This window comes from Genypterus blacodes, unplaced genomic scaffold, assembly GCF_046128005.1.
Source record: "Genypterus blacodes isolate CSIRO-AG114 ecotype Tasmania unplaced genomic scaffold, CSIRO-AGI_Gbla_v1 ptg000076l_1, whole genome shotgun sequence".
NCBI classification, from domain to species: Eukaryota; Metazoa; Chordata; class Actinopteri; order Ophidiiformes; family Ophidiidae; genus Genypterus; species Genypterus blacodes.
In genome coordinates, this window is record NW_027466885.1 from 7,294,125 (window position 1) to 7,322,123 (window position 27,999).

General features: G+C 44.9%; 1 protein-coding gene across 1 annotated transcript; it reads right to left on the bottom strand.

Annotated features, from left to right (window-relative positions):
• Positions 1 to 18,221: 18,221 nt before the first annotated feature.
• Positions 18,222 to 19,034, bottom strand: bhlhe22 (basic helix-loop-helix family, member e22). The gene has a single exon (XM_076158342.1). The coding sequence runs from the start codon at positions 19,032 to 19,034 to the stop codon at positions 18,222 to 18,224; it is 813 nt and encodes a 270-aa protein (XP_076014457.1).
• Between the last annotated feature and the right edge of the window lie 8,965 nt (positions 19,035 to 27,999).

Below are 27,999 nucleotides of genomic sequence, written 5' to 3' on the forward strand. Positions count from 1 at the left end.
ACACACACACACACACACACACACACACACACACACACACACACACACACACACACACACACACACACACACACACACACACACACACAAGCTTGTAAAAAAGGGCTCATACCTACTGGTCACAGTCATCCTTATTTAGTGTCATAAGTCTGCACAGCCATTGAAATTCAGATATTCAGCGTGCAAGAGATTTGGGTGGGAGTCTATCTGAGGACCATATTGGGGTTATACTTGCTGGGAAGGCCCTTATCCTCATCTTGGGCTGTATTTCTATTTTGGATCCAACTACCTTAATACCGACCTGACGGGGTTTATTTTACTTAATGTTTCTTTGAGACACCCTCTCAAAATATGCAGACTGTGTTCTGATTGGCACACTGTATCAGACCTGAGCTGGCATTGACTGCAAAAGAATACTTGGGTTGTGTCTAACCAGGTGTTAAACATGTTAGAAGTAAAGGTTCTCTAAGTTATCATATCACTATATTACACCATGAAGAAAATCAAAAGAAAGCATATGTCCTCTTTAAAATGAGGTTATTTGAATGTACCTCTATAAACCCAGTTTGTGACATCATCACATGTGGATCATTTTGCTTTTCTCCTTTGATAAAAAAGAAAGTAGTCTCATCAAATTCTCTCAAGTCTCCGTCCAACTTGATGCCGTCACATCTCTGTTTTGACTCTACTGTCAAAACCAAAAGGGCGGCGGTTTTGATAAGATGGTTCTCATTGTCATCTTTTTTTGTACGTCACCCAACATAATATATGGCATTCACCTCCTCAGTCTTTTTCTCAAGAAAACCCCACCACATGCAAACTTGCAGCTGTAAAAATGAACAGTTCCCATTCCTTCCGTTGATGCAAGTCTGACAGGAGTCACTTTGATATACACGGGAGTATGAAATTTCAATCCATCTGGGTTTTTTTCCTGAGGCTTCATCTTTGCAGACATTGGGAGCTGTCATTTCATGACACCCCATGATGTGGGTGACACTCAGCTGTTGTGACAGGTGCTGGACAGCAGACGCACATCTAGGCGCACTGGCAATATTTCCTCAGGTAAAGTGCCGATTGGTGTAAATGAATAATCGATACATTTACTACTGTGTTGTTTTTACACGCTGATAATTGTACTTCATCTACTTCAACCCTGAAAAGACAAAAAATGTCAACAAATCATGTCATTTTTAATCACTTGCTTGAAGATGGAAGATTTGTGGATTTTTATAGCTGTTTGCTAATATTGACATAGAAATGAATGGAGCCAAATGGCAGCGCTCACTGAGTCTTGTGAGTGTTTGGGACACGATTGAAACTGTAGATGTGTGGGAAGCAAACCATCTTTGAGACTCATGTCATCTGGGCAATGACATATCTTTTAGGCAGGGATGGCTGAAGATGACATTCGCAACCCTTATATTCACAAATCTTGTTAAATGCTTACATGTTCTCAATTTAGCTCGAGTGTATCTCTGTCAAACCGATTTTATCGAAGCACTACATCCATATTTAACATTTGGTCTCAGATTCAACCTCCAGGACTTCTTTGTTCAACTTGATTTGGCGTTCATTTAATTATTTTAGGAACATTTTAGGACGAGTACAACATCAGATGGAGATTTGTTGCAGTATGTGTTAGGAGTGAGACTATGCAATACTGTGGGAGCCCAAGGGGTGTGTTCACAGTGTTTCCTGGATTAGACACCTTGGTGTATGGCCTGTGGAGAGATGTTCATAGTCTGCTGTTCACACAATCTGCCTGCTACAGCTGAGCTGCCCTTTGCCAACAGGCCTGCTGACAGCACGGACAGATTTAGATCCACATGTCGCAGCGCTGTTGTGGTGGACATCAACGTCTTTTCTTTGTTTTTAATGTTACAGTTCAGAGCAATTCTTCTCAAAAGCAGACGAGATTGCTCATTGATGCATGATTGATACACATTTTGTTTTAATTGTGTATTTTAAGGAACTTATTACAACAATTTAGCATCAGAAAAGTATTGTGTATTGTGTAAAAAATTCAATATTTCAGATTTAATTTCACCAATTCCAGAAGTGTGTATGCATGTGTATTGTTCCCTCTTTATATTATATAGAGTTCTGCCTGTCATATGTGATATCCAAGCAACATATTGGTTGGTTACTGCATAACCTTGAAGTTTGGTCCACCGTAGTACAGTTCACAGCTTACCAGGCATATCGTTTCACCACACACACACACACACACACACACACACACACACACACACACACACACACACACACACACACACACACACACACACACACACACATTCACACACACACGTGCCCACAAACATGTTGACATGCTCATCTGTCACTAGGAAAAGTGCCACAGGCTGTGGCCTTGGCACAAAGACATTCTCTGAGCTGAGTGAAGATTCTCGAAGCCAAGATGCAGCCAGTCAAAATGTTAAGAATTTGAGATGCCAGGATAGACAAGCAGAGGCGCCGATTGGAGGAGAAACAATGTGAAGCAATGGCAACACAATAGATAAATGTAACCAGGATGCTTTAGTTGTTTTTGGTGGACTATATAACTCAATGGTTGGTCGTTAATGTCTTGAAAAGAAGGAAAATAGATATTTGGTTTATACAGAGGAGAATAGATTGTTGCACACTTAGCTGCCTTGGGCTTTAAACTTTTCTGTGCATTACAACACTGTTGCTGCAGCAGCTTTTCATTTAAATTATTCTTTTTTGTGTGCCCATGCTCTTGGATATTAAATTTCGGCCTGGGCAGAGCCAGCGTGTGTACAGGGTGTGTGGTCAGGATGGATTGTTTACTTTCTAAGCAGGGGCTGTAAGTAGGCATTATTATCATTATTTTGCATCTGCATTCGTTCAAGAAACAGCTGTTGAGTTTTGAGCGAGATTGAAAGTGGCAGGGCCTGGAGTTGTTCTTGTTCATTCGGCTAACTCCGCTTTGACATGATATCTTCTGGCAGAGTTTTGTGCTGAATTCAACATCTGTGACAACCGTCGGCGCCACTGACCACTCTTTCTGTCCCTCTCTCTCCCCCCTCTCTCTGTTTATATCTTCGTGCCTCGCAGGATCGCCCAATATGCGGGGTAAAGACCAACACGGAAAAAGTGGGAAAAGCAAGAACCTTTGATGCCACTAGATCACTTTCTTCTGCCAGGATCCATCTCCGTCACTGCCACATCAGCTGGTCGCAAGGTTGTGAGGTCACTGGAACATCTGGCCCCTCCACCATGTTCTCTAAGGTCAGTGGGCAGCATCTGTTTATAACCCTGCCACCTTCAAGGTCTCTGACAATGAGGAACACACCGAGGAAAACAGACAAAACGCTTTAATTAGTCATAAACGTGGACAGGCTGTAAATTTGATGAAAGCAACGAAGTGGGGCAATGAACACTCGGAGCACGCTGAGAGCACACACCTCTACCAACTTTGCCAAATGTGCCAGGTGACGCTCACGAAGAACTAACGGAGACTGAACTGAACTATCTATTGATGAAACTTATTTTATTTCTGAATTATTTGCCCTTATCACAGAATCTCCGTTGATTTCATTTGTTCCCAATTCTGGCATCTGGACACACACGGCACAGTTCCAACCACGGCACGGAAATGGCCGGAAAACTGAGGTGGAAATGGTGATGCAATCATCTTAATATCCAAGAACATGGTTACACAAATAACAATACTTTAAATGAAAAAAGCTGCTGCAGCAACATCCTTTAAATTTGTCTTTGGCCAATTTTTCCATGAAAGCTCACCTCAATGTATTGATCTGAGATATTCTAAATCAAAATCATTCTAATCCTAAGTAATAGACAAACAGAGATGACCCCTGTGATAGAGATGATGAGCTTAATTGTAGTTGCTTGTTTTATTTGTATTCAACATCATTAGCAATTCTGCTCCAATTATCCTCTGGAGCCTCATGTTTCAGCGACACACAGGTTTCCTGCGTCTTGATGAAGACGGATAGAGCTTTTGCGCTTTTGCTTAGCTTATCCCAGCACAACAAAACCAGTGATGTAGATGATGTGAGCATGCGAGCCAGATGATTTGCTAGCAGGCACCTGTCCCTTTGTGTCTGGTCCCGCTGAAGTTTGAGCAGCAGCCGGCGCTGTGATGTCAGGGGCTCTTAGGGGTCAGGACAGGAATTATTGAACAGAGGGTGGCTGACAGGGGGAGCTGGCAGTGGGAGCAAACAGATGTTGCAATCATAAAGAAATTCACAACCTCTGAATTAAATATGAAGACCAGCGGCTGGAAGAATGCACAATAGTGAGTGAGTCAGCCTTTGCTCCTCAGCCAATCGCGGCGGCTTGTTGCGAGTTAAAGCGCCATCGATTGGTCTGTGCTCGTCTTGGCAAGAACCAGGTGTGTTACCCCCAAACTGTGCTGGTTTCATGAAGAAAAAAAAGTCTTTGAGAGAAGTGGCCGGGCTCTCGCAAGAAGACAGCTGTTCCTAACATCCTGCAGATTCATTATTCAGAAGCTGAGGGTCTCTGGACGCTGCATGTTATGTCAAAATGTTTTAAAGCATTTACGCCACAGCAGCCCAGTGATGAAATCTGTAAAAGAGAGAGGAACCTGACATAATGTGCTGGGAAAACATGGTTTTACCACAAGTGTTTTGTTTCTCGTCATTTTTACAGAGCATCTCACTCTCAAGGAGCCAGTGTGAATATTTTACACATGACAACCTTTCTCCGTTTGGGTATTGGGACTTGCTACTTTTCTCTTTGCGAGTTTTCTCAGCAGATAAACGACATCAGAAATAATAATTTAGATTTTCTTTTAATTTTGTGTTTGCTTTGAAGTCATTTCACAGCATTTAGTAATAAATGTTTTTCCCATTTTGTACTTGTAGTCATATATGTTCAAACTACAGCAAAACAGCTTTCTATTAATATTTATCGATATACAGTTAATAGCAGGTGGTAGAACCCAACAGACTGAATTTGTAGCATATTCATCGAGCCCCCTCTGCTACACAGGTAGGTGACATATTGGATACAGCAGCATTATGTCTTTCAGATTTAAACCATCACTATGTGTCTATATATATATGGAGTAGATGGCCTTCTGCCAGTTAGTCCTGGCTGTGAAACGGGAGGGCCAGCAGGGTGATGTAAGTATTGATACTCTACCTGAAATCGCTTTCCCTGCTGCCGGAGATTACAAGCGACTAGAACAACACTACAGGGGGAACGGCCATTGTGAGTTCTTGGCAGAGGGTTGAGGGATGCCATTAAAAGGCGAATGTGATTAATTTTGAGCGAGAATGCCCTCGTCTTGCCGATTGTCAGCGAGGTCGGGCTAAAGGGATGTGACACAGGAATTACTCTTCCTCCCAGCATCTAATGTAACTCGTCACTCTGAGGAAATATCTGGGAGACGGCGAGGCTGATAAAAATGCTCTCATCTAATAGACTAACTATTTGTCTGGGGCTCACGTGGCGGGAATCCAACTGAATAGTGATAAGTGATCTATTGCTTAAACGCCGCGGATCACTTATAATTCAACACAAACAAATGTGTTTTATCACCAATGGTCTCTCAGTGTTTCATCACATTTGAAGGGAAGGGCACCGGCATTCTAGTACATAGTTTGTATTGTATATTTCAAATCCCAACCAATCAATATTTGAATCATAATCAAAAATCCAATAATGATTTTACTGAAAAGCATTATAATCCATTATTCCCGTCACCCTCCTATCTTGTCCTTGTGTGGTAAAGGTCCTGTTTCATTCCCCCTCATGTTCCTGTGTTACACCTGTTTGAACAGAGGCAAACCCCCCTGTGGAGTGACATTTTCCACACAGGCCACACTTCCCACACCCAGCTAACAACAATGGACAGCAGGCGGGTCAGACTAAAGGTTATGTCTTCACCCATTTCATATAGATTTAGACAAAGGTTTGTAAAAGAAGTGAAAGATCTAGATGTATTCATTGTGGAAATGTAGCGGACAAAACAATGGAGCGGCAGAAATCCCACCAGTCAATATTAGTGAGGGGCTAGTTGGTCTTCTTTCCATAAATGAAAGAATTTATTTGGGGTCAAAGCTCAGGTGCTGGACGGAGGCTAGAAAATTGCATTAGCTAAATTGTATCCAGTCTACCCTGCATGTCACCACCAGCACTGCTGTCACACACAAAACTACTCACTACTTCCAAGTTTAGCTTTCTGAACATTGGCCATTATTTTTAGTGCTGAATTGATTATAATAGCCATATTGTAACCCATCGAAGATCGCGCCTGTAAACCCTTATTCCCTATTAATCTAAAAGCGGCTCCGTAATGTCTCCTCAACAAATAAGTATCCCGCTGAAGTGGGCGATACACGGCTTCTGCACACAATGTGGCAGTTTACTTTGTGAGCAAGCGGCTCACGTTCTTGTATCCCATTACCGCGGCCACCTTGAGATAAATGGCCCTTTCTCCCCTCTGCCATAAGGTTTTATATCAAAAGACATGTGTTTAGTATCTGACTGCACCTTATAATGTTTCAGCGGAAATAAAACAATCACTTCTAGTGCTGTTTTCTCTGCTGTCAGGGTGTCCGCCTGTGGTGCGGGCCGACACATTGTGTTTATGGATGTAAGGGAGCGGACAGTGGCAGGTGACAGGTTAACTCTGCTGTGTAAATTCCTGGGCCGTGTATGATGTAGCCCGTGATCCTGTGGCTCTTGATTAGATCTGAGCCAGTAAATATCCTGTGATTAATCAAAAGGGCTTGTTCTGCGTGTAGCGTCCCTGTGTCACCTTCACAGCTGAGGAGCATGGCTACCTTGTTTACCGCAGCTCCGCCCGCCATCGCCTCAGGCCGCGTCCTTATTTCATTTCGGCTAGCAGAGGGCCAACGTGTAAGGCGAATGCAACAGCCGACACACTGGACAGGGCGGATGTTGTAAACCCAGATGAAAGCGAACACAGCTGTTACAGCAGACGCACTTTTTGTCGTATATTCCGCCCTAATAATTGCTTGTCATTTTGATAGCGTGTCCCATTAGGTGTGTTATTGCTTTACCTCAGTGCTTTTGAATTTTACTGTGATTTTATGACGCATTTGGGGAATTGTATTTGCAATCGGGTGCTTTTGTTACAAAAAAAAAAAGCCTGCAAAAAAAAGCTGCATTAATTAAAAAATAATTAGTCCTCAAACGCTGAATATCCCCTGGAAACTGATGTGTTACAGGCTCGTTACATTCACGAAACATGTAAAAACGGAGGCCAGGGTGATAATGGGTAATTATTGTAATTAATAGACTGAACTAATTACTATAGCCAGTAGAGATTCATTTAATGCCAAAGAGTAAGTAGTGTGTCTTTGAGCAGAGCCTGTCCAACTGAAACTGAATCATGTCTAATTAACCACCCTGCTCTTCCACCTTACTGCGGCCATAACATTAAATATAACTGGCGTCGTGTCGGTTACTTCCTGTTCTACGTCTCTTACGTACGGTAAGGCCACACGCGCTCTCAAAACCAGTTCCACCAGACATCTCTCCCTCCCTCAAACCAGTTCACTCGGAAAATGCATTGTGATGCCCTGAATCGTCAACGCAGTCTTGTCCCTAAACCATGATTTCACTGATTGCTGCCCCCCCTCCCACTATATTCTGTGACGACCCTTTGATTGTCACTTGAAGACGATGTACGGGACATGCATGTCATCTCGATAAACACACTGAACCGCATGTATCCCTCCACCATAGAACAAAGTCTGGACCTGTCTGGGGCTACAGATCTGTAATTGCTTTTGCGTGGTGGTGTAGCAGAATCGTGCTTCCTAGACGTCACCTCTGCCAAAGCCCACTGCATGTCAGTGTCAATAGGCCTGAGAAATCTCCCTAACAAGCTCGCCATTACATAAATCTATCACTGCGTCAAAGAGACTGAGCAACTTTCAAGGAGACTTTCCTGTTTGATGTTCCGGCACTTGATTGCATTTTGAAAAAAATAATAGAGTGACCCACCACATTGGGAACGTGTCCAAACAGTCTAGGTTTGCTAATTTTGTCATAGTCAATTTCCGAGCTCGGCCGTGAGAACCGGGGGCGATGGAATGAAGTTCCCGAGTGCTCTGCAGAGGGGCGTGAGTGGGTTTGACAGGCCCAGTGAAATATGCTCCGCTCTACCTTTTTTCATTACAGGAGCCGGGACCAAAAATGCAAATTTGAAGTCTTCTTCAGAGAGGTCATTAGAAATGTGACATATCAAACAACGGGCTTCAGACAGCAGACAATATCTTACATTATTGCTACCTCAATGTTTTTCATATTTTAATTTCTACTATTACCGCTGTGTCTTTCGAAACACAACATTTTTCAATCAAGAGTCGGTTTTTCCTTGGAGCAGCTCTGTAATGTCATTGTTTGGATGGCCTCAGCATTCACTCCCAGTGTTTAATATGCCGGAAATCCTTGATCATGCGAATGGTAGCAACTTCCTGGAGAGACTGACTGATAGATAGAGCGGATCTGCCCCGGTGGCCTTCTCTGAGCCAGTGATGAATTGGTGAGTAGACCGCAGAGCCGCACTAAGTGAAGGTGGGTGTGAGAGGGGACATTAAGGGGACATGGCTTTTATTGCAGATCAGCATTGTCATAGCCCTGCTGTAATTTCAGCCTTTTTTTTCTGCACCAGAAGGCGGTTCGGTTGTTGGGGCCCTAAGCTCGGTTAAACACATAACCCTCTCATACCTGTTAACCATATGATGCTTTATGTCATCGCCATTTCAGCAAGTTGAAGCGCAAAAGTGCAGAACCAAAGCCAAACCTAATGAGTTTCTAATATTTTGTGGCATTTTCAAGACGATGGTGCTTGTTTAAACTCGGGAGCTATAAACGGCAAGACGGGCGAGACCTATTAGGGTCGACGCTCTATTTACCAGTCTGTTTTCAACACAACTCATTATTTGTGATAAATTAGCCGGCTGATTATTGTGATAAAGTCTGGTTTGTAAATGAGTGGGGTGAACCTGTCAGCAAGACTTATTCGGTAATAACGACCTTCCACTGAATAAGTAACGACCTTTCTAATTTCAGTTGACTCCTTAAGTGTCTGGTTTGTATTATTCTGCCTTTTACTTTTTGTCACAGATTGATTCCTCCTCTCAGACGTTGTTCATTATCATTCCACCCTTTGCGTTGAGCTGGTTGTCCAACAGGTGATAATGGTTTAATTATAATCTTTCCGCAAAAATGCCAATATTTGATTAAAGCGTTAAAATTCACAATTTTGCAAACGATCTTTGGAAAGTGAGGAAATCCTGTTAAACTCGATTGGCATTGAACAACAGGAAGTGGTGCCTTGTCACTTTAAAAAAGGCCTTATCCCAATACAGGACAAGAGGGTATGTGACCTTCAGCCATTAAACCATTCCGTTAATTGACTACTAATAAAATGTTTTTATTGTGCGCAAAAAAATCCCTTTAGCATGATTGAATTTCACTCTGGTTTCACTCATCTTTTTTTTTATTTCTCTCTTTTTGCTGAGGCTGTGAAACCTCGTCATTAGCAGCTGTAATGAGAGCGTGGAGGATTGGTTTCTCCAGGGTAGCCGACCCACCTCGGTCCCCCTGTTCCATTCCTCCATTCCCCACATCCGTCCATCCACCTCCCTGCTCCTCCTCGCCGCAAACTTTACATTTAAACCACTCTCATTAGAGCGCAGATTAAAGAAACCTATTGGTCCTCATTAGCGACCACTGATCCTTGGCTGGGCCCGTGTCCTAACATCTTTTAATTAGCACTCTGGAAATCTAATCAATGTAATAACTCAGATTAATCTCCTCTTTTTTTTCTTATTTTCTCCCGCTCTTTTATTCCTGGATGTTCTTGGCTCAAAGACTGATATAAGCGGATGTAACACGCTTGAGCCTTTCTCTGAACCCGCCGGAAATGTAAACATGGCGGTCGAGCGGGGCCAAAGTGTCGGCCGTTGAAGGGCAGAATATCTTGATTCATCAAATGATCCTCCGCAAAGGAACAAATCTACCCACCGTGTTTTCCTGTAAGCATGTTTACAGACATAAAGACGTGGTCAGACAGGAGGTGGAGAGAGAATTCCCAGTAAAGCCTTCAGTCCCAGCCGCGCGCTTTGGTGTGATGCGCAATGAAAGCCAAGGCGAGGTTGGCATTGGATGCCATTTTGTGTCTGGCCTTGACGCCTGGTTTCACCGGGTGTCACTTTGGCTAAATATCAGTCTGCGCTGGTGGTGGCGGCACGTTTACATCACTGATTGCATGATGCATAGAGAAACAATGACAACTAACAGAGATTTTAAGCGTCAGTATTTCTCTGTGCTATGTGTAATTTCTTAATAAAAAACAATTGCCAACATCCATTTTATCAAGCAGTAAAAACAAAACAAAAAGCAGTATAGGGTGTTGAATATTAGGCAGTTGTGTCTCACATCCGTGTGTGAGAACGCCAGGCACTGCCAGGCGTGTTTTCATGCACCTTTGTTTTACAGTAAAGTCCTGGTTTCTGTGCCAGGTATGGCGGGCAGAAATGTTGGCGCCACCGCGGCAACACAGACACAGACACAGACACCGGGGTGGGATGGGATGCAAACCTGCCGTTCCCCCAGAAGCACTGGCACACTTTTCAGCGCAGGATGATGAATGGTCATACCTGTATGTTTGCTGGTGTGCACGTATAGCATAGCACATTTACACAAATGCACACATGCATGAATATGTAGAAGGCGGCAAACAACCCCCCACCTCCCACACACACACACACACACACCCCACCCCCGTTGAGGTCAACAAGGCCCTGACATCACGGGCGTACGGCGCACAAACACGCAGCCACACAAAGACAGACAGGCATCCTCGGTTGCGGCGCTGTGATATTCCGAGGCAGGTGTAGGAGGAAGGGGGGAATAAGGTTGTGTTTATTAGCTGCTCCCTTGGTGTTCTCTAAATTGCCTTGTTTGCTCGGCACAAGCACACAAACAGATGCTGTCCTCTCTGCTCTAGGTAATTCTCAGAGTCTCTGGGTATTTAGTGAAAGGCCTACCGTGGAACACACACACACGCACACATGCACACACGTTGACATACGCACGCATGGCCTCATTTTACACATACAAACACTTCCCCACCACAGGCCCCGCGCAACTTGAAAAACTGTGCTAATTTTTGCGCTGACATTCTGCAAGTGACAGTCGCAACCTCGCAGCGGCACGGCCCGAATTCATGCCAAGGAGAAGCCATTGTCTCTCCACATACAGTAAGTAATGGTAGCAGCCCGCATAGGCAACCTCGTAATCTCCAACCTTCCCACTGACACAATTTCACTCTTATTAAGAAAATCTGCATTTAGGACGGACCACTGCTATCAGTCGAAATTAATCTGCTTTGACTGATTCCTAATGTGACCACAGTCATCGAGTAATTATTGTCTGGATGGCTGTGCACCAGCCTTATAACCACTGTCCTCCTCCTCCTCCTCCGTCCTCCCCCTCCTCCTCCCCCCCAGAAAAGGGCCAGTGTCGGTGTGTGAATCCCTCTCCACGGAGCTGGTTACAGTGGGTGAGGCAGGCATGTCATTTAGCGCTTGATCAGTGAGTCGTGATTAGCCTGCCCTGGATTATTGTGATTAACGTCCACCCGGCGGACGACTGTCCCGTTTGTCATCAGTGATACCATCTGAGATCTTGAGACTCTGGGATGAGGGCCAGTGGAGGAACCTGGTCGTATGGCAGCACACAAAAAATGGCAACACAAGTGATGATGGCTGCCTCTCTGGAAACGTGGGCAATACGACAACACAAATCGTTCAAGCGCCCCACTTTCCCCCTCTTTCCTGACTGTGTATCGCAGTGCAGCGCCATGTTTTGTCTGCGTGTCTGCTTGGCTTAGTTTAACCCACCACCACCAAAGTGTTTCTGTGCCCCCTTCTGTCTCTACATGCGCTGAAATCCAAAAACTTACCCCTCGGTCACCCTGCTTTCCCCTCTTTCGTCTCGCCCAACAAAGGCCCGTTTGACCGCGGCTGATTATAGTAACGAAGGCCGTCCGGGAAAAAATATGTGCGTCCTCACTGCATGTCAAATTAGATCACAGCGAGGGGGGGCTGGGGGTGGGACGCAGTGCGCTGACCCCCGTCTCTTCTCCTCAGACAAATGTTCGCTCTTGCAGAGGGAGCTCTTGGAAACAGACCTTAAGACCAAACTATGACGGAGAGAGAGAGAACAAAGAGAGGCAAGGAGGGGGAAACAAATAAACAGCGGGCGGAGGAATGTTGAGTTTTATGTTGAGCACTTGACCGTTTCTATCTCTGCACATCGTACTGTAAAAGTCGAAACTTAGATTTGGCTTCACACTTGCACCGCAGAGCAGTGTGTTGTGCACAGAGACCAGATTTGCTTTTGCTTTGTGTCCGCGAGCTCTTCAACGTGTGTGTCTTCCCGGTGTAATTACTCACCTAAACTCAGACCTCCTTCTCGTGGCTCTTGTGTGTCCGCCGGTGGAAAAGAGTCAGTTTTGATTACAAAGTAAACGCTGCAGCATCAGACAGGGGGTTGTGGTGGGGGCGTGGGGTGGGGGGTGGGGGGGCTACATGCTGCTATGCATTCTATCAGGATGATTTATGCAAATTATGCACATTATTCCCGCAGGAATCTCTCTTCTGAAACTGCCAGGATAAATTGCCGGAAATTAGCCATAAAATTCACTGTGCGGGGAGTGTGAGGTGAAGGCCGCCAAGGAGCCAAGGACATTGGGCCGCCACGGTTACGCTTGGCCTGGCCTGCCTCCCCCACGCTTGGCATTCATGGCTGTTAAAGACCTCTGCTCAGACAGATACACCGAAGCCTCCAGTAACGCTCGGCACATCAGGAAAAGATCAGCCGAGCAAGTGTTACACTAACGGCTTCATGCTCGGGTATGATAACAGATTTTCAACAGAGGGACGGCGATCTCATCTGCCGCACTTATCTCAATCCGTACAAATCAATTTCAGAAATTCTTAAACATTCCAATAAAGGATACAGTCAGCGGCTCAGGGCTCACGTTCAGCAGATTTTTGCCTTTTCTAAGTCTATTTTCATCTCTTTTTGTTTACTACATGCTGCAGCTGATCTTGTTCACGTGATAATCAGATTACGTTCTAATCAGAAAGCGGCAGCAATCAGAACAACATGTAAACAAGAAGCTGCCCGCAACAAAACATTTCAGCTCGTATTAGGCAGTGCCCTTTGTTTAACAGCTTTACCCATCACCCTGTCGTCCCTACTGGTCTTAGCTTTCATTGGCCTTGAGTGTGCGCGTATGTGTGTGTGTGTGTGTGTGAGCATGGACTGTATGTAGGGAGAGTCTTCATGTCTCTATTTCAACGTGGGAGCAGGAGTAAATTAATATAAGGGACTGGAAATGAAATGGACGTTGCTGTAGCATTAACAAGTCCTGAGAGGGTCAGAATCTGAGGAACATACACATTCAGATGTACATGCACACACACACCAGATGTATATACTGTAACTATACACAGCTGACAGTGGCTGCTGTGTCATTTCGGGCTCTTTCACTCACTCTCTTGATACAGTTACACATTGTCTGAAAGTTAAGGTCACGTTAAAAGTTCACTTCTGTCTACAGTGACTGGAATTGAACTAAGCCGTCATACACGCTCAGTAAAAGTGACTTTGACATTAAAAATCATCTCCTAATCTTATTAGATTTGTTAACGACCAGAGGTTGTTTCAGGATTTATAAGAAAAGCTTCATTATTTTCTTTGGAAATTGCCTTTGCGGAAATTTATGGCTCTTTTTTTTAAAACAAGGTGTGGACCCGTCGACCGTTTTTCACTTTTCAATTTAGGGAAGCGGTATGAGAGACGACACCAGAACTTCAAAGTTTCTTTAAAGCAAACAGCCATATTCTGAAACACCCAACAAATCAAGTGAGCTGTCTGCTGCGATCACAGCTTGATCCGTTTTTCCGAGGCAGATATTTGCACAATCAAAGCACTCTTACTCCGCCGCACCTGTTTTTGTTTGCCCAAAATCCAAATGAATTATTGTTGTGGAGTAAACAAACCTGTACAGCTCAAACGGTGACTCTGCTTTTGGCAAAACACGTTTTAATCCCCCGAGAATAAAAGAACATCAGATTAAGGCCCAACTGCGGCGGCGTTGGTAAAAACAGGGATAAAGGGATTAGGAATTTAATCTGATTAATATAGAGACATTGAATATATTAGACTGTTGCTCAACAACTGTATTTTCACACCAGAGGATAATTACACTTTACTACGTCATTTATTGTCGCCTGTTAGAGCCTTCAGAGCTAAACATGCCACCATATGTTTACCTGACCTCGCTGCTGCCTCAGAACAAAACACACTCTCATTATAATGAATAAGGAGCTCATTAGGGAAGCATGTAAACATACAGTTAGAGATGTAGAGAGTTTTATTGAGTGCTGTTAGTGTTACGTAGAGCGTGTATACTGTATACGCACACATGCAGGCACTACATAAAGGAAACAGGTCCGATGTTCACACAGCAGCGTATCTCTAAGGAAGTCGGCGTTTGCTTTTAATGACAAGTTTATAGAACACATAGGTCCAGGTGCTGTAATCTGAAGTGAGTTAGTTTTACAGTTTGTGTTTGCGGGGAACACAACATGCGACATTATGCATTCCTATCACTGTCCTGACGCAACGTGGATTTACCGCCCGCCACTTGATTTGGTGCCTGGGCCAAACGCAGGACGTATATCTTGATTCACTTTTTATGACACAGGATGCGGGATTCCATCGCCAGAGTTTTGCCTATTACTGATATGAAGGGAGAGAGACGCCTCAGTTCCAATGTGCTTATGTATATTTTGACTTTCCATGTTTATCATCTTTAGCATACATCACGCCCGTGTTATGAATAGGCACCCTGCTGGCCCTTGATATGGTAAATTGGATATTTTATGGTTTATGAAAAGGGGTGTTTTTTATCTCCCACTTGTATTCATGAGGCCTGAATCTGGCTGTAAACGCCTTTAAGACAGATTCAGCTTTATTAGACTCATGAATAAAAACTATGTTGCTTATTATCACTCCACTGGCTGGAAGCTGGTGGCCTCTTGGTTGTCTTCTTCCCGTGAGGCTGTATCATCGCACAGGCCGACCCTTCATCACAACACTCTAAGACAGACCTTTATGTGGACATGGGGTTTTCAAAAGGCTGGAATGATGGCAGAAAATACCACCCCGTTTGTTTACTGTCATTTTTGAACATCCCAAAATCAAGTGCACCTTTACGTCATGGCCCTCACATGCATGTACTTTGTCTTTAAAGTCGTGTTTGTGCTCCATTGGATGCTGCGTTCTCTCCTCTGCACACATATGGCTCCATCTCACCCCTGGGGAATTTCCTCTTCTGGGCTAATATGAGTATTAGTATGGGTTAAATGCTCCAGTCATTTGTGCATTATTGCACATTGCATAATTAACGTTTTGGTGAAGTCTCAGTTTATAAAGAGCGGGGAGAGGAAAAAGGCGAAATGTTGTCGCGTTTCCGTCCAAGTTGTGTTTAAAAAACGGACAAATGTCTCTGTCGCGTTCCGGGGGGAAAAGATGATACTCAAGCTGTAATTGCTGACAGTATCTTTATGTCAGAGCCATTTTAGTGTCTCCCGGTTATTTCCATTCTTGATTAGGGGCCATTCTGCAGAGATTCAATGCTTTCAGGAGTGTGATGGGATTAAATGGGACACTGTAATGACCCTGTTGTCGGAATGGCTCAGCTGAGATCAGAGACTAGCAGAAATCGTGTCACTGCTGTAAACAGGGAAGACAATGTCATTATTGTTCACCTCTATGAGGCGAGCGCGCTGAGGAGTTTGTCACTTTAAATGAGTCTATGATAGATTTTTATTTTATTTTATTGTTTTAGCAAATGCTTGTTTTATTTCTTTGGAAATCTTTGTTCTCGTGTCAGTTTCAACATTTTTGTTATCTGCAATTATGTATCAGTCCTGATATCGCTCACATTTGGTTGAGTTTTATGTTGAACTGAAACTTTAATAACTTTGATATAACTGCTCTTTCCAAAAAAAACAAGACAAAATCTAAAATCTCCTCGAGCATGGTGATGATGTCATCTTTGTCATTTGCCTTCATCGGGATCAATATACATTCAGGTTTTAGTTTAAAGTAAATGTATAATCCTGCTGTTTAGTGCAATATTTTAAATATAGTCTGTTATAGGTCAAACTACATTTTCACAAGGTTGCTGATAGTCGACATACATTGCTTTAAATGTTCAGTTCTACAATTAATCTGGTCAAAATAAGAAGTTTACACAGGACACATTGACCTTAAAAACTGTGATCTCTGTCCAAGGTGCTGAACTCCCCAGAAAACGCACACACAAATTATATCAGACACTTCAATTAAGATTTTGCCCTGATATTTTTTAACATAAAAATGAGGCCTGAATTGTGCCGAATTGTAAATCCAGTCTTCCAAGTATATACCTGCTTATTTGTGATGTAAAATGGAATTTCATTTATATTACGAGCTGTTTGTGGAGTAACTCGTGTTAGCAATAAACAATAAACATTATCCACCGTTTTCTTTTTCATTTTGGCCCTCAAAATGTTCTTAATGTGGCCCAGCAGTCTGAGGACAAAGGGCGGATCGATAGGAGTGCAGCTGATGGCTACATTGTGATTAAAGACACCAAATTACGGCAATGAACAGTGTCGTAATTACGTCCCTTAATCACATTGTGGAGCTCTAATTGCCTTAACGACGTGTTTCATTACGTGAACTCAGGTATTACACTCAACAGTTTCACACACATAAACACTTGTTTTTCAAATTTACATATGATTGCACACCGTCAGAATATTGTTATGATAATCACAATGAAGGTCTCCATTCTATAGAGTTTCTTTTTACTCTTTTGAACGTATTTTTTTCCTCTTTTTTTCGCGACACCCTGAACGTCCCTCTTGCTGCCCCCGGGGCGAACATTCTCCCAGCACGTCTGGCCTTCGCGCCCGAGCCTCAGCGTCACTCTGAGGCTCGCAGGGAAGCGAAGTCACGGTGCAGATGGAGCAGAAATGTGTCGCAACTGTCGCTTCTTGATCATTATTAATGAAAGTGAAGCCATCATCAACCAGCAAAAATGACTAACCTCAACCAAAGACAAAGTAAAGTTCCTGTAACTACACTTCACATTAGATGAAAAGTCAGAAATATTTAGTTGTTCAAAATATTTTAATAAAGCTTTTCAACACTGAAATACATACAAATGGCCCTCTTTGCTCATATAACAACGGAAGTATCTACAATAATCCACAGCTTGACCTGACAACAAGATTTATCTCAAGATCCCAGTCATGAGAAGAGCAACGCAAATTGTACAACAACTGCGCAATACAAACAAAATATCCAGTATAAATAGTGAAATTAATAAATGACAAAAAGATACATTGAAACACTTCTTATAACGGGTTTGTCGTTTTTTTAAAAATCTGAAATTGTATTATATCACAGTGCCCAAAAAGAATTGAAACTATTAACACGTGGATTCACACATAAATATCTGATTAAACCCACTGGACTTATATGGATCATTTCACTCAGTCAGTGTTCGTGACATTCCACGTGTTGGATGGAGAAGTTCAGGAAAAGGCCTGAATCCGTGAACAGACAACAAATGTCTCTGAGGTGAATCAAAGCAAAGCAACAACAACATCAGCAACAACAACGACAACAAAAATGAGAGGAAGCAGCAGATAGTGAGGTGGAGACGTGTTAATGCTCCAATGTGTCCAATCTATTCAAGTGAAACGTTGGAAGTTGTCAGGTCTCCAAATCTCCAAACGGGTCCATAGAAGTGAGAAAGTGATCAACCACTCACTCACACACACTCACACACACACAAATTCACACACACACACACACTTTGAGCCACTTACAAATGCCTGCAGGACTGCTGTTTGGTCTCCACGAGTCATTCTTACCAGCACTTAAAGGATGATTTATGTACACAATCAAGTATTGTTTCAACAAAAAAAAGCGGCGTATTGAATGCATTTTGTAAATATTATAAAAGTATTTATCGGCGTTACTTCTTTGTCTCTATTCTATATGACTTCAACAACGGCGTCTTCCTGTCTTCCAAAAGTGTCCTCCAAAGTGGCGTCTGTCCCTCCCTGTGCGTCTCCCGAGTGTGTGCGCGCGGTTTAAGGCTTGTCTGTACATTGTTTACACAGGCTGGAGGCGGCGTTGTTGAAAAGGGCACATTTGTCGGGACAGGAGGACGCGGCCACGCCGGCGGGGAAGGGGTATCCGGGGGGCGGCGGCTGCTCGTACGCGCCCAGGCCCGGGGCTGCGAGCGCGGTGTTGGCCGGTATGGAGGCGGCGGCGATGGCCTGGCCCTGGTTGAGATACGCCACCAGCCTCCGCATCTCCTCCAGCGCCTGCGCCTGCATGAGGATGTAGTTTTTGGCGAGGAGCAAAGTGGCGATTTTGGAGAGTTTCCGCACCGACGGGCTGTGCGCGTAGGGGATGACCCCGCGGAGCTCGTCTAGCGCGTCGTTCAGGTCGTGCATCCGTCGTCTCTCCCTCGCATTGATGTTAAGCCTCAGTGTTTTCTGCTCTTTGGTTTTCTTACCTCCTTCGCCTTTACCCGTGCTCACCGTCCTGCCGTCGGTCAAAAGCACCATGTCGCACCTTTCGTCGCTGTCGTCGTCGGGACTCTGCTCCCCGCCACTGCTCTCCGCCGCGGAGGTCCTGTTGCCGCTCTCGCCGTAGTTGACGCACAAAGATCCAGTCGGCAGACCAAGCGGACCCCCTCGAACCCCCGCCAGCCCTCCCGGCTGAATCGGGTCCGAGTCGGTCTGGTCAAAGCAGCTGATGGGTGACTGGCGGTCTCTGGCTGGTAGTTCAATGACGGCTGACGATCGGAAAGGGTCCATCTTTTTATTGGACACGGCGCTGAGAGTTTTGTGAAAAATGTCCCCCGCGCCGCCGCTCAAGTTCATCCTCCTGTCCATAGCCGTGTGGGCTCCGCGTTGGTGCAGGGCTATGGCCGCTTGTGGAGACGCTTCTTCGCGCTTGTGTGCGAGTTTCTTCCCTCGACAGATATAGTTCTGTGTCAGCGGTCAAGTTGGTCTTGGAGGCTTGCTTGACTTGTCAGCTTATGTGCGGAAGACGAGGAGGAGACTCAACTAATAACTGTCGCTCTGCTGTCTCTCTCTCTCTCTCTCTCCCTCCCTCCCTCCCTCTCTTCCTCCCTCTCTCTCTCTCTCTCTTTGATTCACCTTCGCTGGATTCCCACCACGCTCCTCGTTACGCACAGGACGCCTGGGTCTTTTTACATCATTATCTCGAGGCGGATTATTAAAAGGATGCGCCTATTGGGACAGAGACACCCTCCACCCCCCTCCCCCTCTCTCTACCCAATCAGGTTAACGTTTTAATTAATGGGATTTAAACGATGACAAACAATACCTCGTGCACCCCCTTCTCCCTCTGCATGTAAGAGTGTGTGTTTGAGGCTCTTTATAGCATTTCCCCCTCTTGGTTAACGGTTCAGGCGCACCCCAGATGAATTCTCACACGCACACTATTGAATTGTAATACTATAACACGGAGGCGGCAACAATTTGCCGTTGAATTCCATGTTTTCATGAATTTGTGTGCAGGATAAAAAAGTTTATGCAAGTCAATTTGGGCGCTAGTTAAGAACCAGCTTCATTAGTGTTTGAAGTCACTATTGTTTCTCGGCAGCGTCCCGTTTTTGCTTTGTCACAGCCTGACGAGGGGCTTTGCTGTAGACTAAACCTGATTTGATGACCTTATCCTCTTGGTTTTTGAAACCATTGAAGTCCTTTTATTGTCTACTGTTACTTGTTTGCCGTTTTCCTTTTCATCTTCTCTTCTTCTGTTAATATCACCCATGTCCTCTTCAACTGAGCAACGTTTTCCCCCAAACTCCCACTCGATTATTGTCGCGTTCCAGTCACAGTTTTCCAAAGACAGGTCCCAGGCGTTTACAGCAGAGGTTACTCGTGCCCACACCGCCATCTACTGGATTTTGGAGAGTAGTACACCTACAATACGGCACACAGAGGTCAACAGAATAGAGCCAAAACGTGTAAGCAAGCCAACACAACTCTACAAAGCTTTCTGGGTCAGTCACATTGATCACACCCACCAGATTTCTATTACACTCTACAGTCAAAAGGTTTCCAATTGTGCTATGGAAAGATGTAAAAAGTTATGCATAGAACATTTTTGTCCTTTTGATGCCATGGTGCAGATATAAAAGTTGAATTTGTCTTTATGGTACACTTCATCATCATGCAGTGTTGGAGGAATATGCTGTCCTGTGCGACATTCAGCAGTGTGCTGTGGGGCGTAGAGCTGTCCGTGGTGCTGAACAGGCGTTTGCTTTAACGCCCGAGCTGTTTTTAACATCCTAGGGGTCAAAGTGAAACTGGACAGGTGCCTCTTCTGCTCATCCAAATCTGGAAACAATACACCCCACTGTGTTTTATGATTCCAGTTGGCCAATTTGTGAAATTCCATCCACAGAAACACAATTTACTTATCATTACAAGATATTTGGCTCTCACAAATGTCACCTTGGCAATTTCAAACTTCAGGACAGTAAGTCATTCAAAAATGAAACCTTTCAGCTTTATGCCAGGTATTAAGGAGCATTTTGACAAACCAAATTCACCAAAATCATTAGATAAGGAGAAGTAACATGAGAACGTTCATTTGATTGGCACTAATGTAGTTTTGTAATGTAGTTTTCAATTGACCGAAAGGATTTTTCATCATTTGAACACCAAAAATAACGAAAAGTATTGTGATATATTTAGAATTCAAATAGCAAAGATATGTTGAGACTGCAGTGCTATAATATTGTCATAGTATTGGGGCTCCGTTTCCATGTTGAAGTTATGGTGGTTTTCTAACAGCAGCTGCAAAACTACAAACACCCAAATCTAACATACTTAACACATTGAAGGTCAGTCCACAATCCATTCTCCAACCCTTTTTCAGTCAGCGTGTGTGTGTTCACGGTCCCTCTGCTCAGCGTCCGTGAGAGAACAACAGGGGCTGACCGCTTGAGGAGATATGACGTTAACGAGTAGCAGAGACAGTCGCTTCATCCTGAGATAATAAGAGAACACCTTCATGGCCAATCAGGTCGGGCTAATGAGACAAGATGGGCCCCGGAGGTGCCACAGCCATTACAGCCCCCAGTCCGTCAGCACTTTAGTAATGAAGAAGACCATGGACGACAGAAAATGACTTTTTTATGTAAGAAAAGAGGTCAGACATTTTTTATCTTAGATAAGGATAATAGAGACGTTTAGACATATAGGGGCAGATGAGCTCTCAACCAGAATAAAACCCACAATGAGATTTCCATGTGAGGTTGAATGTAATGTTAAAATGTTCACATATTCAACAATAAAACTGCCCCCCCTCCCAACCCCTGGGGGGAAAAAAACAAAAAAACCCAACAACAAATATCTTAGGGTATTGCATGAAATAAGGAAATTAGTAGAAATATTAATTAAAATCAATAAAGCCGTCTGTTCTTTGAGTTCACAGAGGCCACAAGTTAATTATTTTCCTTCAGAATGTGTAACGGAATTGCTCAGTTTACTCAAATGTACAGTATGACGTGCAATTTGTCCAGAGGTAATTATTCAATACGGCCACAAGAGGGCAGGCGTTTACCAATAATGGCTAAACCGAGCCAGGCTGAAACAGCTGAAGGAGACTCGCTTCTTGACAGCTGAAGGAGACTCGCTTCTTGACAGCCTCGATGGTCTCGTTCCACTTAGACCACAATATGTTGGTTCTCGCTGCCCCCGATTCTTCTGCATCAAACACCATCACGCCTCATCCCGAATCATCTGCACGTTCAATGCATTTTCCTCAACATGAATGTCCACGTTAATAAAATAGTCATTGTTCAGCCTTCAGAAGTTGCGCGTTAGAAGGATCTCTCGCTAATAATTTGGCGTGATAGCCGATCGATAGTTTAATTATTTTCGAACACAGCGAGGCTATATTGTGTTTACTCTGATTGTTTTCACTGCTCGATGCTCATTTAAAGGATTTGGGAGATAAACATTAATGAGAAGGTGATGATGCCCGGATGCCTCCTCCCATCCCCTCCATCCATCACTCCTGTCGCCATTCTGCTGCATGGATTCAGAGACGCGTGTGTTTTATATGAACGTCATCAATCAAGATCTTATTATCGCCTGTGCTGTTTCACTCAACCGAGAGATTTGGCCCCGTATAGGAAATGGCTCATCTGGAATAACAGTGTATATAAACAAAGGCCACGCATTTAAAACACTGCACGCACTTTACACAGTTTGAAGTTTAACTCCACGAATCTTATCACAAGTTCTGTTGGGGTTTTTTTTTTTTGCGCGTCTCGTGCGCTCATCGGGTACAAACGTTAACCACCATAATCGCATTAGATTACCGATTGCAGCACCCTTAGGCGCCACTAGGCGGCAGGCTAAGCAAGATGTTATTTCGTCGAGCTCAAACGCCACAGGAGTTTCATCACCGGGGTTTGTGTGTGCAGGTTTCGGGACAGATTTAAACCCATTTACTCGGGCCTGTGTGAGCCTTTGCGAGTCCACCGAGTCTTTGCCGTTCCACACTGACTGCGTTAATCAATGACATATCAATCATTTTGCTTTGTTTAATTTCTTGTAGAAACCATTTCCCTTATTGCAGGAAAGCGATTTTTATCTCTTTTTTAGGAACGAGAAAGTAAATCATTTGACAGATTGTTGTGATGAACTTGCTTCCAGTAGAGTTGTGCAGCGGTTCTGCCTGCAGGTTGCGTCATCCTAACGCCTTCGAACGGTCTAAACTGCAGTGCAGTCCATGTTTCCATTTGAGAAACGAATCAAAGGGGATTTAAGATTAGTAGATAAGTGTGTGTGTGTGTGTGTGTGTGTGTGTGTGTGTGTGTGTGTGTGTGTGTGTGTGTGTGTGTATAATCTTCCGAGGCCAAGCCTGCATTCCCGCACTACACTGAAAGCCATTTCCGCTTCTGCAACGGCAGGCGGATGAAACAAAAGGGCTGATCGGCGGTGTACGGATTTCAGCACCACACGGTGTGGACAGCGCTCCTGGCCCGCGCGCGTGTGTGTGCGTGTGTGCGCGCGCGTGTGTGTTTGCGCTTGTGTGTGCGTATGCGTGTGTGGTGGACAGCTCCTACAAACAAGCTCCAAATGCACACTCATATCAGACACTGCAGCGTTAAAACCAAACCCCTTTGTGTAGATGTATCTTTATTGTTGAAGTAAAGCAGTACATGGAGAATAAACAAGGTACAGTATGAAGCAAGTGAACCAAACCTCTGTGCCGCTCCCTGTCAGACGCTCAGATACACCTTCCTTTAATAGGAATCAAGTGATGCAATGTCTCCTGCAGATAGAAGGATCATCTCTTGGCATTCACCGCGTGCCTTAATTGTAAGACATTAAATCAAGGTCCGCTGTGAACACGGAGAGACAGAGCCCGTTCATGCGCGCGTGCGCGTGCGTTGGTGTGTGTGTGTGTGTGTGTGTGTGTGAGAGAGAGTTCGCCAGCTGCATTCATTTGAGTACATATCTTTTTGAAATACGATCAAATTATTTATAGCCCATGTCAGGATGTCAGGTTTGGCCCAAAATGCAAAAGAATCCCCAAGCATCCCGCACGGATCCAAGCAGATCAAATCCTCCCTCGTATTGTCGCATCACAGGCCTATAATGCAAAGAGGTGACATTTGAATTTGAGACGTAGAGACGTGGAGCTTATCGGCTATAACAGGAATAACTTTAAAGCAAAATACTGCAGGTAGGCAGGTACAAAAGGATTATATGTCCCAGGCCACTTTGGAGGCGAAAAATGACTCCGGTTTTCCCCGTTGACTGCTTTGTCCATCACTGCAGATAAAGTCCTCCATTATCCCACAATGCACCTAAAAGGAAAACACAAAATGCGTCATGAGCTTCAGAAAGAATTGTAGATCACATTGTCTTTTTTTCTTTAACAAGCTATTATAAAAAAAACAGTTGTCGTCCATAAAATAGCTGAAAAAAGTCACCGTCCACGTCCAAAATGTTGAATTTTTTTTCTCCCCCTTCATACACACACTCCAAATAGACAAGCGTATATACACACACACGAGCCCGCAGCAGCCTCAACGTGCCGGTCCAAAAAAAAAAAAAAAAAAAATGCCGCAAAACGCAAACGGGGCAGCGAAATAGCCTCGGAAACTGCGGGGGTCCTGAACGCGGCGCGTCGGTGCGTCCGACCGACCGTATCTCCCAGCAGGCAAACCGTGGAAGTGTCAGCGTGAGACCCGCAGCACCGACCGACCGGCACCGAGCGACACCGACTGAATGGGACCGAGCGCCTCCGTCCGGTCTTCTCCTCTGACTTTGGGATTAATGGTGCTCCAGCCAAACAAATGAGGAATCTGCCTTCAGCACAAGAGGATTGCATGAAGGGAGGGGAGGGGAGTGGGAGTGTGTATGTGTATGTGTATGTGTGGAAGGGAGGGGGGGGGGGGGGGGTGTTGACGTCACCGGGCAAACAGATGTTCCTCCAGCGTCTTCCTCATCGCTACCCTGTGTCCTTGAAACTAGGAGGGAAATTGACAACTTCCCATTGGCAGCGTTAACGTTTATCTCTGAAATGTGCTAATGGATACGGGGCGCGCGCGTGAGCCAGCGGAGGAGGAAACACCGACAATGGCCCCGAAAATTACCGAGCCCTAAATCTGGCATTCGCCCCTCAGCGGTTATGCAACATTGCACTATTCAAAAAATGAGAACACACGTGTACTCTCCCTCTCTCTCTCTCTCTCTCTCTCTCCCCCTCTTTCGCTCGCTCTCTGTCACACATACAGACACTCACACGCACGCGCGGATGAGGGAGGGATGCTCGTGTGTTGCCAGATCCTGCTGTTTGATGTAGATGCAGTATGGTTGATCAAAATTGCCACATTTTGCTCGGCGTGATTATCCGCATCTCGACTTTCTCTATATGGGGTCTTGATCTATATGAGTGACGTATAGGCAGCAATGTATATATATATATTTTTTTCACTATAGGATTATATAACGACCATAAGTGTGATGGCAAAATCTCATATAATCTATGCGTGCTGCTGCATATGAGGATGCGTTACTTTCATACTACCCCCATTACGTGATTGTATAGGGGATTGACACTGATCCGAGAGCCATACAGTTCTAATCCGGTATAATCTGCAGTGATGCAGACCGACTGAGATCCCATTGATTTGCATATCTACTAATGCAGGTGAAACGCAGACCGAATCACTGCTGTTTTATCATAATTCTAAGTCACATACCTGTTTTCCAAGCGGTGGTGGGCAATCCCTATATGAGCTCACCATCAATCTGCATCAACACCGGCACGGTTCGCCACTAAGGGTCTCGTCTATGCTGTGTGTAATGTAACGCAGCTAAAAATCAGGAGGCGCACAGGCTCGTAAATATGGTAATTGCAGCGCATTACCCTCTCACTGGAATAGAGAGGAGAGGGATGGAGAAACAAAGGGAATCGCCATTTTAAGACGGAAACGTCCCCCCCCCCTTCCACCCACCACCCCCGCCTCCCTTGAAAAAAAAATACTGCACCTCTCACATCGGCCATCGCGCCGGAGCTTCAACCGAGGCTCGTCCACACATCCCCCGTGTTTCTGATGCTTCACGCGGACAAGCGACAGCGACACGACCCCCATTGTCCTCAAGCACAAACGACGCGACTCAAACATCCACCGTCCTTATTATATGCTTCCTAAATGCACAGTGCAGCCGTCGATGTAAAACGGTGTGTGTGTGCGCGCGCGTGTGTGTACGTGTGCGTGTGTGTGTGTATGCACCATGCGCGGGTTACCGAGGTTTCTCCTATCGTCTCTTTTTTTGTGTCGGTTTATTCCCCCTATAAGCCCGCAATAACAATGGCAAGTGCAGCGTGCGTGGGGGGGAAGCAGCGTACGGACCGTTATCTCTCCACACACACACACACTCACACACACACACACACACACACACATCATCATCGCCCTCAGCTTCTCTGCTTTAAATGAAGCAAAGGCGTATTTCCAGTTTCATCGCCACATTAGTGTGCGAGCATAAAGCAAAGTGCAGCATATACTCACCATGACGCGGTGCTCTGCTCTGCTCTCTCTCTCTCTCTCTCTCTCTCTCTCTCTCTCTCCTCTGCTCGCCATATGCTGGATCTCGTCACACTGTCGCCTGCTCTATTACTTATCCGCGATCTGATGTTTTGTTCTTTTTTTTGTTTTGTTTTTTACTTAATTTTAGCGTTAATTACGTCAGTGTGGAGCTTTTTCGGCGTTGAGGACTAACAGCTTGTATTCCCGGTTCAGACAGGCTGCAGAGACTCCGTTTGGTGGGAAGCTGATACGACCAATGAGAGCGATGCTGTAGCCTCTGCAAAGCATGGCTGCGCTTTCTCTCTCTCTCTCTCTCTCTCTCTCTCTCTCTCTCTTTTTTTCAAAAGAGGGCAGGTCGTTCTGTGCATTACAATGAGTAAAATCTCTCTCTCTCGCTCTCTCTCTCTCTCGCTCTCTCTCTCTCTCGCTCTCTCTCTCTCTCTCTCTCTCCTCGCACTCACACACCCTTACAAATGGAACACCTACAGGCCCGTGCATGGGTTAGATTATTATTATTATTTTCCATTATCTTGTTGTGTCTCTTTATTATACCATTTAAATGTACTGCACGTTTCAAGTACACAACTCTATATTGCTGTATATGAACTTAATACGGACATTTGATCATCTAAAGTGAACGTCTACGTTGCAGGCGCGTGTGTGTGTGTTCTTGTTGGAACATCGCCTTCATATTCGGGCCACAATTAATCACCTTTAATGCCGTTTGTCTTGAAAGGTCCATTAGTGCGTCGCAGTTCCATTCGTCATGCTGCTGGATTCCCTTTCAATTTCTACAAGTTAAGGCTGTTTGTCCAACTGTATGCAGAGGCTAAACACGATTTAGGTAAAAGTGGGTATCTGTTCACTTCATTTGCAAAAGGCTCAAAACATTTCACTCATCACCTGAAATATGATACACATTTGTATCCCTGTATGCATTTTCTCGACACTAACACAGCAGGTGCAGCGCACACACACACACACACACACACACACACACACACACATACACATACACATACACACACACACACACACACACACAGGGGGAGTGTGTAGTTTGTGTTATAGGGCCGATGGCCGCAGCAGTAGCGGTCCTGCGCTACTCGTTTGTAACCCTTCACTTCCTGCCGTGATTGACTCTGCGGGCAAAGATCCAATCGAAACCAGGGCCCCGTGGATGATGTCATCGGAGTAACCTCGCCAACCCCGAGTGTATTATCGAGGCGGAACTGTACTGGCCCGTCTGCGCACACGTACCTCTTAACTACACTAATACACACATTGCGCATTTAGACGAGCCTGTGGGTTTTATACACGCGTTCCATTTCGTCCATTTCTCCTCCTGCTGACAGCTCAGAGTTTGCAGATCTTCTTCCAGTTTCTCCACTTTGTTGCATTTGCGCTGTAGCCTGGCATATCTGCAAGAACGCGGTTACCGTAATGATGCAACGGCGGTGTGATGCAACACGGGCGAACACACAAGCCAGCACCGTCCACATTTTGTCGAGTGTTTTATTTCATTATTTCTGCAGCGGGCGTATAAGGAAGAGAAACGAGCTTGCATCAGGCGCAGAGGCAAGTTTGGGAAGCTGCCTTTTCTCTGGGAGACGTTGGGGGAGTATAGGAGCCATTGTTCCCACTGAAACAATGGGAACTGCGGGGCGACATGCAGCGGTGCGCGTATGAATGGCGGGGCTCCGCTGTGTGTGTATGTGTGTGTGAGTGTGTGGGGGTCAGTGGCCCCGGGGTCTCCGTCCCAAAGC